This window comes from Dromiciops gliroides, chromosome 1 (genome assembly GCF_019393635.1).
Source record: "Dromiciops gliroides isolate mDroGli1 chromosome 1, mDroGli1.pri, whole genome shotgun sequence".
Classification (NCBI taxonomy): domain Eukaryota; kingdom Metazoa; phylum Chordata; class Mammalia; order Microbiotheria; family Microbiotheriidae; genus Dromiciops; species Dromiciops gliroides.
Genome location: NC_057861.1, coordinates 573,977,076 through 573,990,135, shown reverse-complemented (window position 1 = coordinate 573,990,135; position 13,060 = coordinate 573,977,076). Strand labels below are relative to the sequence as shown.

The following is a 13,060-nucleotide window of genomic DNA, read 5'->3' as shown; positions in this document are numbered from 1 at the left end:
AGTTGTTAAAAACTGTTTAGTTTCTCACAAAGACTAAAGCAAATTGGGTTGAGAAATGGGAGGAATAGCATAAATCCAAGTTTGAGTTATTCTGAAACCACAATAGAGAGCTTCTAAATAAAAAGCAAGCATCCTCATTTAAAAAAAAAAAGTTGCTCCTTAAAACTGAGAAAAGACTGCTACTAAAATGTGAAGTTACATGGCAGTTTGTGTTCATTAAAAATATCCATATTTTTCTTGTAAATTGACTCAATTTGTTTTGCAGTGAATTTTTCATTACTCATCTTCCAACCTGCTACTCCTGCTTAAAATAATCCTTTTACTTTGTTAGAGATGATTTATAGTTAACATTTGGATTTCCTCTTAAGGTAATAAGAAAAAAATCAAGGTGGTGGTGGTGGTAGTTTGTGTGTGTGTGTGTGTGTGTACACATACAAATATATAATGGACAGGAGATGAGAATTTTAACTAGATTTTACCTTAGGAGAAGCTAATATTAAATGTAATCTTTAAATAAAAGTGAGTAGAGCAGTCTCATGGCCAGCAGTTATGGAACTGTACATAGCTTGCATTTACCTGTGTTAACTCCTCCTGTGAAAATCCATGCTCCAGTGGTCATGGCTGCTTTGATAAGACCTTTTCCAAAGACTTGCTTGAGTTTTGGCTGGAGTTCAAAGTTCTGGAGGCCTCCATGAACAGAGATGAGGAGTTTGGGGAGCTCAAGTTGCCATTCCTTGGTCATCAGGTGTAGAAGGAGATCAGGTTTAGTGTCAAAGGACACCCGCACATACTGTAAAAGGAAGCATTGTCAAAGGAAGTGTCAAAAGGGGAGAATCATCGCTGAGGCATCTTGTAAGTATGGGTAGTTGATGGAAGTGTATATATTTTAGAGAATTCAATATGAAAATCCTGACAAGACATTGAATAAGAGAATGATTATTTGTATTACCAAGAAAATCTTCACTTTACAGATTCATTGACTTTAAAAAGTGTCCTATTAAACTATGAGTTTTAAATGTAAGGAACTTAAAAGGTAAATTAATTTTTTCAAAATTCAGATGTCACAACTTTTTAGGAATGTATCCTTTACAGAAAGACAATGGCACTTATATTTGATTAAAGGGAACTTCACTACAACTTGTAACCCTTAATCTTTTCAACTGACCAACACATTGCCTCTGATTTCTCTTTCTAAATACTTATGATTCTCCAAAATTTATCCATTCCTTTGATAAAACATACTTTCTCCTTTGAATAACTCTGTTTTCTCCAGGGCAATGAAGGCTAAGTGACTTGCCCAGGGTCACACAGCTAGTAAGTGTCAAGTGTCTGAGGCTAGATTTGAACTCAGGTCCTCCTGAAACCAGGATCAGTGCTTTATCCTCTGCTCCACCTAGCTGCCCCATTTTTAACTCTTCCAAGAAGAAAAGGGATTTCATGGTAGAAGGGTAACGAAGAATCTCTTTTAATTAAACAAATTTTATTTGTTAAATTTTGCCCATGTTTATAATTAAGAAGATATTTTGTATCAACAAGAATCCATTAGGCACCTACTGTGTGCCAAGCATTTTTCTAGGTAATGAGTAAACAAAGACAAAAAAATGAAGTTTCTGCCCTATAGAAACTTAGATTCTATAGGGGGAAATATGTAAATGGCTAAGTATATAAAAATATACAAAGTAAATATAATGTAACTTCAGGGGAGTAAGAGATTAATAGTTACTAAAAGGATTAGAAAATTTCTCATCTAGGAATAATTTTTTAGTTGAGATAGGTATTCTAAAGTGGCAGAAGTGAGGTGGGAGCAGCACATTCTGGGATGGGAGGATTGGCTGGGCCAAGTCACAGAGAAAGGAGATGGAATGTTGTGCTGAGAATTTTGAGCAAATGTGCTAGTGTGACTAAAACACTGATTGCATGAAGCTCTGGAAAAGTGGGTTAGGAAGTCACAATATCAAGGACTTTAAAAGCCAGAGCAACCAGTGGCTGATCATATAGGTAATAGGGAACCAGTGGCGAATTCTGAGCAGAGGTAGGATATGGTCACACCTGAGCTTTAGGAACATCCCTGTGGTAGCTGTGTGAAGGATGAATTAGTAATAGGAAGGGCTTGAGGCTGAGAGCCCAATTAAGAAGCTATTTTACCAGTCTACATAAAAAAAAGATGAAGGCCTGAACTAGGGTAGTGGTTTTGTGACTTGAGAGAAGGGAGAGGGAAAATGTTAAAGTAGAAACAAGAATTGCCAACTGATGGAAATGGAAAGATGAGAGACAATAAAAAGTCTAGGATAGGAGTTTTTAACCTGATTTGTATTCAGACTCCTTTGGCAGTTTGGGGAAGCCCTTTTCAGAAAGTTTTTAAATATATACCTTAAAATACATAGGATTACAAAGCAAATCAACTATATTGAAATAAAGTTATCAATATAAAAGCATTTCATAGATCCCAGGGTAAGAACCCCAGTCTTGACAGTGAGGGCCCAGCTGAGATGGCATAAATTTATGGTAGATAAAATAATTGTGTGACTCTTTCCACAGGAGAAAGGGTAGAAGATGGAGCTAACCCAGAGTTAGGACTTGGTAGGGCATTCCTAAGAGGAAGGGAGCAAAAGACTGGTGAAGAGAGAACAGTGTCAAGTTCATCTAAGCAAACTTGTATTTTAAACATCCAGAAACTTTAGCTAAGATTATTTGGCATTCTCAAAAATAATGTGCCATTTTGTGTTTTGTTTTTCCTTGATAGGAAAAACATAAAATACTTGTTTAAAAATTGAAAGTCAGCTTCATTATCTTCATTGATTAACTAGTAACTAGGTAACAAATGGGCATTTCCCATGCCCATTTAATTTTTTTTAAAAAAGAAAGCATTTTAAAGTCACAGCAAAAAGGCCCCTTAATACTTCTAAAGTGTCTCTTCATATTCTTCTCTTCAGTAACTCTACAAACAAGTTTTTAATGAAACAGCACAATAGAATCAGAACTAGAAGGGCCTATGGAGGTCATCTATTCAACTCCCTTAATTTCTACAGATGAGGAAACTGAAGCCCAGAGAGGTTAGTTAGTTTGACACTTAAATCACCAGGTTTTACAAATGCTATTAACTACTGGATGCAATTTCATGAGCTAAATATTTTTTTTTTACTGTTTTTCCCTAATCTGCCACTTCTAATGTCAAACTGTTCTTTCTTGTCAAAAGTAAACAAAAAAAAGTCCTCTGAGTTCCAAACTATTTATTCCTGAAAAAGTTAAAATAACTCAGGGTGAAGAGATGCTTCAGGAGGGAAAATTTTTTATAGGTAAGTCAAACATTTTGAAATATTCTAGGGGTGCATGTATTTAGAAAAAGAAAGAGATTACATGAGAACAAGGCAAGGACACTGATTTGCAATAAAAAGTAGATGTTTGTGACTATTAGACTCTAAAAACATGGCATAAAATTCCCCATAGTTCATTTGATTTAACTTTGCAAATTTGTGTTTCTGATGCTATAGTTAGCATTTTGGAACATAAATTCAGGCATTAGTCTAAATAAGATCATATGGTATGAAAGGAGATTTTAATTTAAAATAAATCACTGCAGACATTGGAGCAATTATAGGATTTTCCTTGCTTTCCCAAGAAATCAACACACTTTTTACCCCAGTTGTGGAATACACACACACACACACACACACACACACACACACACACACACACACACACACACACACACCCCAAACAGATTTTAATAACTCTTGCTAATTTTTCCCCTTTGTCAATACAAATTATCCAGAGCCAACTATATATTTTAGAAGAAAAAGAAATTGTTAGGCAGTCATATCAGTGGGGTGTCTCACTTGGTGAATAATTCATTACTCAAAGTCTCTGAAGTTACTTGGTCAGCTTAGCTATCAAAGGAACCAAAGAGAGTTATTCATTAACCATGGTGAACAATTTACCAGCTAAGATGAATACCTGAATATCTTCCAATATGTAGTTTAAAAGAAATATCTGATAGGCAAAGAAACAAAATAGGACTATATTTCAGGGAATCCATGAATCTATTCAGGGAATTTGAGTGAGGATAGACGGAGAAAGAAACAGAAGTAATACTGCTGTGGGGCTGTCCTATCAGATGGAAGATATGAATGATGCTTTCTTAAAACAGATCACAAAGTTGGCAGTAGAAAGAAAGAAGAGTGTTGGAGGACTTCAGCTGTCCAAATACCTCCTGGAAGTTTCACTCAATCAAAATTTGACAGTTTCTGCAGACTCATTCTTCAGAAGGTAGAGGAAGTGATGAAACAACTTTGGAGCAAATTCTGATTAATAAGAAAGAACTCAATGATGAATTAAAAGTTCTAAAAACTTGGAGAGAAATTGATCATGTCACCTTAGAGTTCATTACGGTCAAAAAGGACAAAGTCCTTAGACATCAGGTACCTTAGTCTAATATCTTTCAGAAAGTTCAGAGAAATATGCATGATCGGGGCAGCTAGATGGCGCAGTGAATAGAGCACCGGCCCTGGAGTCAGGAGTACCTGAGTTCAAATCCGGCCTCAGACACTTAACACTTACTAGCTGTGTGACCCTGGGCAAGTCACTTAACCCCAATTGCCTCACTAAAACAAAAAACAAAACAAAGAAAGTGATGAGAAATATGCATGATCCCATGGTTAAAGACACAAAATAAAGTGAAGATGGCCCTAAACAGATAAACGGCTCTTTAAAATGAAATTCTGGCAAAATAATTTTGAACAACACCTATAAGGAAGGGAAAGGAAGGATATCTATAAAGATTTATGTGGCTACATAGGAAACTCTTCAGGTTCATAATTTAAAAGTATATGTACAAATGAGAAGGGGAAAATAATCAAGGATGCATAAAAATAAAATTAAATATATCAGGAAGGAGAAAACCTAGTAAAAGCTGATTTTTAAAAAGGGTTTTTAAGGATCTTGAGCAAGAAGGCTAGGGAAGAGAGATTGCTTGTGGTAAATGTAAAAAAATAGAAAAAAAAAGTTGAAACAACTAAACTCCTCTTAATTGTTTCTATATGCTTTATCAATCATCACAATCCTCCATATGGGGAGAGTAAATCAAAGATGATTAAAAGGGGCAGCTAGATGGCGCAGTGGATAAAGCATCAGCCCTGGATCAGGAGGATCTGAGTTCAAATATGGCCTCAGACACTTGACACTTATTAGCTATGTGACCCTGGGCAAGTCACTTAAACCTCATTGTCCTGACCCCTCAAAAAAAATTGTATCTAGCAAATGACAATTTACTTGATTTATTCTCTTCATAGGGCAATGTATCTGGATTTCAGCAAGCCATTTGACTGGTATGAAACAGTGAGTGTGCTGGACTTGGTGCAGTAGAGAAAAGACTTAACTTGGAGCTAGGAAGACATGGGTTCAATTACCACCTCAGGCACTTCTAAGCTTTGTGACCTTGGGCTGCTCACCTCATCTCTGGGACTTAGTGTCCTCCCCTGAAAATATTGGGGTCTCAATTACCTCATCTATAAAATAAGAAAGCCTCAGTGTACTCATCTGTAAGATGAGCATTAAAATAGCAAAGGATTGCAATGCAGAACAAATGAAGTAATGTACTTTAAATCCTTTGTAAACCGTAGAGTATTATGCTAATGTGAACTAGTATGATAAAATTATTCAATCAATAAGGAATTATTACCTGCATTGTGCTAGGCAGTACTCTAAGCTTCAGAGATACCAAGACAAAATGAAAATGTCTCCTCCCACCAAGAAGCTTACATTCAAATGGGGGAGATGATATATACATATGATGATCACTTCTGGCAAATGGGCTACAGAATGTGGGTTATGTGATACAGCCGTTAGACTGATTCATCACTGAGCTCTTTGCAATCACTTTTTTTCACCTGATTTACTCTCTCACATTCTGAGAAAGGCTGTCCCAAACTAGTCTTTAGTTGTCCTATATCAATCCATAGCTCTCTAACAGAGGCCTTCATTTCCTACTTCCTAATGTATGTCTTTAGGTAAGGCTTAGCTTGCTTGCCTTCAAGGGTAAATATGTTTCTAAATGCTCTGGAAATTGTAGTTCTTCCAATCATGGGAAAAGACAAAGCTAACAGGATATCAAGACTGAAGGACAGATCTTTCCCCTTAAGGTTCCCCTACTTTATTGAGGAAATTGAAGCTATTTTCTATGAATTCACTATCCTTCCCTGTTCTGTCTCAGAAAGTCCTTTTCCTTCATCCCCTACATCCCCTATTCTCTCCTCTTTTGCTCCAGCATCTGAAGAAGTGGTTCTTCTGCCTAAAGGCTGTTAAATGGCAAAGTGGACAGAACACTGGGCCTGGAAGAAGGAAGACCCGAGTACAAATCTAACCTCAGATATGGTGTGACTTAGGGGCAAGTCCTACCTCAGTTTGCTTAACTATAAAATGGGGATAATAATAGCACCTATCTCCTGGAGTTTTTACGAAAATCAAATGTGATAATGTTTGCTAAGTGCTTGCACAGGACCTGACACATAGTAGACACTTAATAAATAAAAAGTTAACTCCTCTAATTAAGCCCTTTTGACACTGACTCTGAAGTCCGAGGTGCTGGGTTCAAATCCTACTCCTGATGTTTATTACCTGTGTGACCTAGGAAAAAAATCACATAACTTCCTTGTGCCTCAGTTTCCTCATTTATAAAATCAGTGAGTTGGACTTGATGGCTTCTGGTTTCCTTTTAACTTCTAGATCTGTGAATCTATCATCCCCATTGTCTCTCCCTTTCTTGTTCAGTCATTCCTCCCTTTTTAGTTACTCTTTTGCTTAATGCAGAATCTGAAAGTTGGAGGAGTAATTTAATACAACCTGTGCTTGGAAAAATAATTGGCTTTACATTATGCTTGGTGCATGGTCATTTAGCATTTGTGGAAAGAGAAGGAATCAATTACTTTCTTAAGCAGTTCATTCCATTTTGGGATATCTCTAATTCTTAGGATTTTCCCCCCTATTAAGCCCAAATCTGCCTTTCTGCAATTTCCCATCCATTTTCTCCCTCTGGGCACAGGCTGAACAAATCTAATCCATCTTCCCCATGACAGTCCCATAGGTACTTGAAGACAGTCATCATCTTCCAGAATAAATGTCATCTTCATTCTCTCCTTTCCTACTATTGTCTATACATGTGCCCAATACTACTCTATTCTTTTCTCTAGTCAAGCATATCTCCTCACTAACTGTCCTATGCACAAACAATTCACATTTTCTACCTCTTTTGCTTCTGTTCATCCAAGCTGAAAGATATTTCCTTCCCAATTCAATCCAAAAAGCATTTATTAAATGCCTACCATATTTGACATACCGTGTTAGGCACTACAGAAACAAACCAACCAATCCAACAAAAGCATTAAAAAAACTCCATTCTCTGCCCTCATTCTTTCTACCTATTCATCCTTCAAGACCCATCTCAAAGTATGGCTCTCTATGAGAAGCCATCGCCAGAAAAATTTGTAAAGAAATAGAATTCCTAAATCACGTGTCTCTTCTGTTTTGCATTGTGTATGGAATTGCTCCATTTTTTTAAGGCATAGAAACAAAATCTATATACCCTGTACTCTTATCAGTTCAATAACCAAATCCAGGTATTCTTTTCATATGTAAACTATTCTTATTATTAAAGAACATTTATTTTTAAAAACCATCACCAACTATACAAGCCTATGATCTCAATTGCTGAATCCATATCTGTAGTTCTTTTAATGGCCTTTAATACAAAGCTGTCTAATTGCTTCTTGTGTGTTAGTCAGGTTTCTTCAAGTAGAACTTAAACTTATTTCAGGAAGTGATGAGCAAACTTTGCACAGAACTTTTTTCCAGTTGTTTTTTGACCATTTCAGTCATGACCAATTCTTTGTTACCTCATTTGGGGTTTTCTTGGTGAAGATACTGGAGTAGTTTGCCATTTACTTCTCCAGCTTATTATAGATGAGGAAACTGAGACAAACAAGGAGTCACACAGTTAGTATTTGAGGCCAATTTTGAACTCGGGAAGATGTCTTCCTCACTGCAGGCCTGATGCTCTATCCACTGTCCCACCTAGCTGCCGGTTTTTGCCACCTAGAAACCCCACCCCTACCCCCAGTCAGCAAGAAATAGTGGAAAGAGTGTTGATTTTGCAATTAGGACCTTGAATTTGAATCTTGACTTTGTTTCTATGTAATCTGGAGGAGGGGGGTGTAATTCCCTTCTGATTTCACAGATTTTTTTTCTTATCTGTAGGATGAAGAGTTTAGCATAAGAGGTATCTAGGGTCCTTTTTCATCTTTACATTCTATGATTGCATGACTTACTAAGGGCATATCACTGGTATGCTACTACATAAACTACTCCTCAACTTGATATGCTCAACATTTCTCATTCATAAAATAAAGATAATACTTTTTTAAAAAACTTGGATCAAATGAAATAATAACCATAAAACACTTAGCACAGTGCCTGTCATATAGCTGGTGATTAATACATGCTTAATCCATTCCATTCTCCATTCCATATTATCTACCATATATAATTGTCATGGCAAAATATGTTGAAAATCTTAAAATGTTATACAACAATTATGACCCTAATGACTGTATTATAGTTGATAACTACAAAATTTACTGAGAACTGATTCCCCACCCAGTGCCCCCTACCCAGGCAGGTGAATTGCCTGGGGCTAACCAATCTTTTGTCAATTCCAAACTCTTGTTGGACTTATGGACCTTTCCCCAAGCAAAATGATCCCTGCCTTACTCCCTGGACTTTATGTTATTATGTGAAAAGGGTCTACCTACATTAAGTAGTTTCTATTTAGAATTAAGTAGCACCTATACCTAACTTAGGAGCAGTTTCTATAGTTTCTTTTGTTAAAGGTTCATTTACATTAAGTAGTTAGTAGTTTCTGTATGTGACTCCGCCCCCCCATGTCTTCTGGTTCCCTTTTGTTACCTCATAAAAACTCTGTCCTTGGTTCCCATCTGTGGGTATTCCTAGCTGCTTGCTTTGCAATACCATGAGCTATAGTTCCTCTGCCCCATTAAAGAACTTAGTTTCTCCTATATTGATTGTTTCCTTACTTTACAGGTTAAGTATATACAAAGTGTTTAGTGAATTAGTAATTCATGATTTTTTTGTGTGGTGGGGCAATAAGGGTTAAGTGACTTGCCCAAGGTCACACAGCTAGTAAGTGTCTAAGGTCAAATTTGAACTCAGGTCTTCCTGAATCCAGGGCCAGTGCTTTATTCACTGTGCCACCTAGCAGCCCAGTAATTCATCATTAAGCATGTGCTCACAGTGGATACTCATCAAATAGCATATGGCCACAGGATTTTTTAAAGAATCATACACTATGAGTGGGTCTATTGTTTGGTATCAAAGGGAAAAAGGCTTTCTCTGGCATATGAAAAGTGAGATGAAGAATTCTGTATCCTTCAAGTTAAATCAACAAATTCTTCATTAAGCACCCACTAGGCTTTGGAGATAGGGACTAGAGGCATGATTTTCAGTGGCAGAACCTCCTCTATTAATCAAGGTTGGGACTTTATAACTTATAGTCTAAGAGAGTTACTTAGGTGACAGGTTAAGTGACAACCGGCTCAGAGTCACACAGCTAGTATGTATCACAGGTTAAGACTTGAACCCAGGACATTCTGGCTCTGAGTCCATCTACACAATTCTGTCTCTCATGGGGATACAAAAGAAAAAAAAAAGAAAGGATCTTGTAGCCTATTGAAAGCCCATTATCCACTTCACATTGTATCTGTTTCCATATGTTGATATAGCTTTTGTCAGGGTAACAAAAGCATCTTACTTGGTTTTCCATTATTTTTCCTTACATTCTTCCCTCCCCCTCCCCATTATTACCAACTCATGAGCAAATACTATATAGGCTTTTGTTATGTAAGATGGTCATCACATTTTTTTTTTGCCTAAGTACACAAGGCATCAGTCTTTGGTTTTGAATCCTGTCTCAGGCTTTTAATAGTTGAATGAATATTGGCAAATCACTTAACCCCTGTGAGCCTAAGTTTCCTTTTGTATATGTAAGCTGAGTCCCCAAATTCATTGGTATGGGACTCTTCATGGGTAGAGAGCAATGGTCCTTGTGGAAGGGCAGGGCAGAGTTGGGTGGGAGTGGGAGAAAGGAGATCTCTGCTCTCTTTAGACTTTCTTCAAGTATCCTTAGGCACTTTGCTTCAAAAAGGAAGACAGATTCTACCAAACCCAAATTCAAGTTGCTAAAGGGAGAATAAGACTTTTGGGAAGAAGTTAACAAGGGGGAAGCTGACAGTTTCCATCATGTGACTAGCCACAGTTTGTTACATCAGAGACTTTGAGGAGTTTCCTCTTGGGTGAGATCTGGGTTTTTCTCAGTTGAGCTGAGTTATCTTTCACCCAATGGGTGAACTTCTTCACTCTGTATTACCTGATATATATTGTCCCATGTATGCTTTCTTTGATTTCTGTTTTGCCATTAACTTGGATAGACATGTTTCTCTGCTGCCTACTATGTGTGTTCATTGTGGAACTGATATTTGGTGGGAAAAGGGTCAAAGCTTTGAGCCTTCTTTTCCCCATTAAGGAAATAGTGATTAGAAGTTTTGCTTGAACCTGAAAACCATGTTCCCTAGACTAACAATATTTAAGGGAACAGACATATAATTCTAGCACAATACCCCTCTCTCTAAGGAGAGCAGAGTGGCCAAGCTTTTAGCCCTAACTTCTTACTTCTCTTCCTAGAAGGAATTAAAGCCTCCCTTGGAGCAGGTTGAAGGGAGAAGAGGCAAGAGATGTTTATTCTACTTCAACTTGAGTCACACAATGCCATTCCCTCCATAGTACATGTGGGATACAGCCCCCACTAAATATATGTTAATAACAGCTTGATGGAGGAGGCAAAAATAGGAGTTAACAGAAAAACCTAATTTAGATCTGAGCTCTTAAGACCCCAGTTAATGGATAACTTAAGACTTGAGTCTTCATTAATACAAGTCAGGGCCTAGGTTCTCATGTACCCACATTAATCAGTACCCATAACAAGAACATACAGAGGCAGGTCATAGAGACCTTAACTATAACAATGGTACACAGACCAGGCATAGAAATTCAACTGATAAATGAAAATGTTTTGAAACTGGACATGGGAATCAAAAAGTGACATGCACAGAAAAGGCCAAATTTGTCCCCAGATTCACCTTATGACATGTAAACCTGAAAAACACACCTCCATGGAAAAAGGTACTCACCTCGGGGGTTGGCTCAAGCCCCAGGAACTCCAAATTAGGATACGCCCTCCCCTGTACCTCCCTAAATTGGAGATTATTATAATGAGACTGATAATCAATTTATCCATACTATAAATATAACTATTTCTTCTTTCCCTATTTGAGAGAAACCACTTTTCTGGTTCTTTCCCTGTGTTCACTGACAGTATTGTGATAACACCTAGGAAACTGATTCACTGAGTACTGTCATTCTTTTGGGATGCCTCACAATCAATTTGACCCTAAATTCCATCCCACATCAAGCTCACATTTACATAATGGTGATAATAACTAGTTTGCAAAGCACCTTAAAAATATCATCTCATTTGAGCTTTATAACAACCCTTCGAGGTACAACTCATCTTACATTTGAGAAAACTGAGGCAGGCAGAGAGTATCTTGTCCAGAGTCACATAACTAGTAAGCATAGGAGTGAGGATTTGAACTCAGTTTTTCCTGTATCTAGCACTGTATCCTCTGAGCCACCAAACTGTCTTAGAACTTCAAGTTTGGCAAAGTATTGCATTGTAAATGATTTTATTTGATTCCACAACAAATATGAAACAGGTGTTATAACAGATGGGAGCACTTGTTATCTTCCTTTAGTTCATTTTAAACTTTTTTTTCCCTCCAAGCCATTTGGCATTGATAGTTAGCCATCCTTTCACCTATAATTTTTATTGTTATATCTCTACTGGAGAATACACTAACTTTGATTATAAAAGCAAAATTATTTTATTGAGGAAAGAGAAAGGTGCTGTTTTATTTTTGTCTTTCTATTCTTGTGCCTAAGGAGGTAATTAATTAATTCTTTTTCAACTGAATTGAATGATGAGCTAACTAGGCTCCTGAATACAGATCTTGGACTCTAACCAATACAACAGTGTATGTTATTGCATTGATAGCACAGGGAACTATATCCCAAATTCCAGTCAACCAATTTATAAGTTAACATTAAAATACCACTTATCTATAACTTAGGGGCTGCTCATATTCACTAATTTATGTACTCAACCTATATTTATAAATGCTTATTATGTGCCAGTTATCATTAGATATTAAAGCTCTATCTTAAAGCAAAATGAGATACTATAGAACATAAGATCCTGAAGTGTAAAAGTGCTTATGAAAGCATCCATTTCTTCCTTTGGTGCTCCATATATTTAAGTGATTTTTGTTACATAATTCTTACCAAAATCCTGGAACTCTCAGTAAATCACAGTATTTCTTCATTGGAAGTTTGATTTACTGTAGCAGAATTCAACTTTGGGATAGACTCTTCAATGTAAGATGTACAGAAGTCACGGACATGCTTCCCCCGAAGTTAAGGTTATATTTTAGAAAGAACTTTATGGATCAGACAGGACATTCATTCTGCTCTTTTCACATAGAGTATCAAATCAATGGTAATGGCTTTGGAAAAGTGAACTTTATTTACTATTTAAGAAATAAATAGACTCTGAGGCAGCTAGGTGGTATAGTGGATAAAGCACCATCCCTGGATTCAGGAGGACCTGAGTTCAAATTTGGCCTCAGACATTTGACACTTACTATCTGTGTGACCTTGAGCAAGTCACTTAATACTTATTGCCACGCAAAAAAACCCCCAAACAAACAAAAATGAAAACCAAATCAAAACAAAACAAAACAAAAACGAACAAAAGAAATTAATACCCAAATTAACTATAAAGGACATATGAAGAAACACTATCTGCATCCAGAGAAAGAACTGATAAATAGAAATATGTATAGAATAATTTCACACACACACACACACACACACACACACA

General features: G+C 36.9%; 1 protein-coding gene across 11 annotated transcripts in view; it reads right to left on the bottom strand.

Moving 5' to 3' along the window:
* The window catches only part of TRPM3 (transient receptor potential cation channel subfamily M member 3), a 1,147,313-nt gene that overhangs the window by 342,683 nt on the left and 791,570 nt on the right, over window positions 1–13,060 (bottom strand). For all 11 annotated transcript variants that reach the window (XM_043978969.1, XM_043979003.1, XM_043979047.1 and 8 more), the window contains exon 4: window positions 577–790. In XM_043978969.1, coding sequence (XP_043834904.1) covers window positions 577–790 — 214 coding nt within the window. The remainder of the gene's footprint in view (window positions 1–576; window positions 791–13,060) is intronic.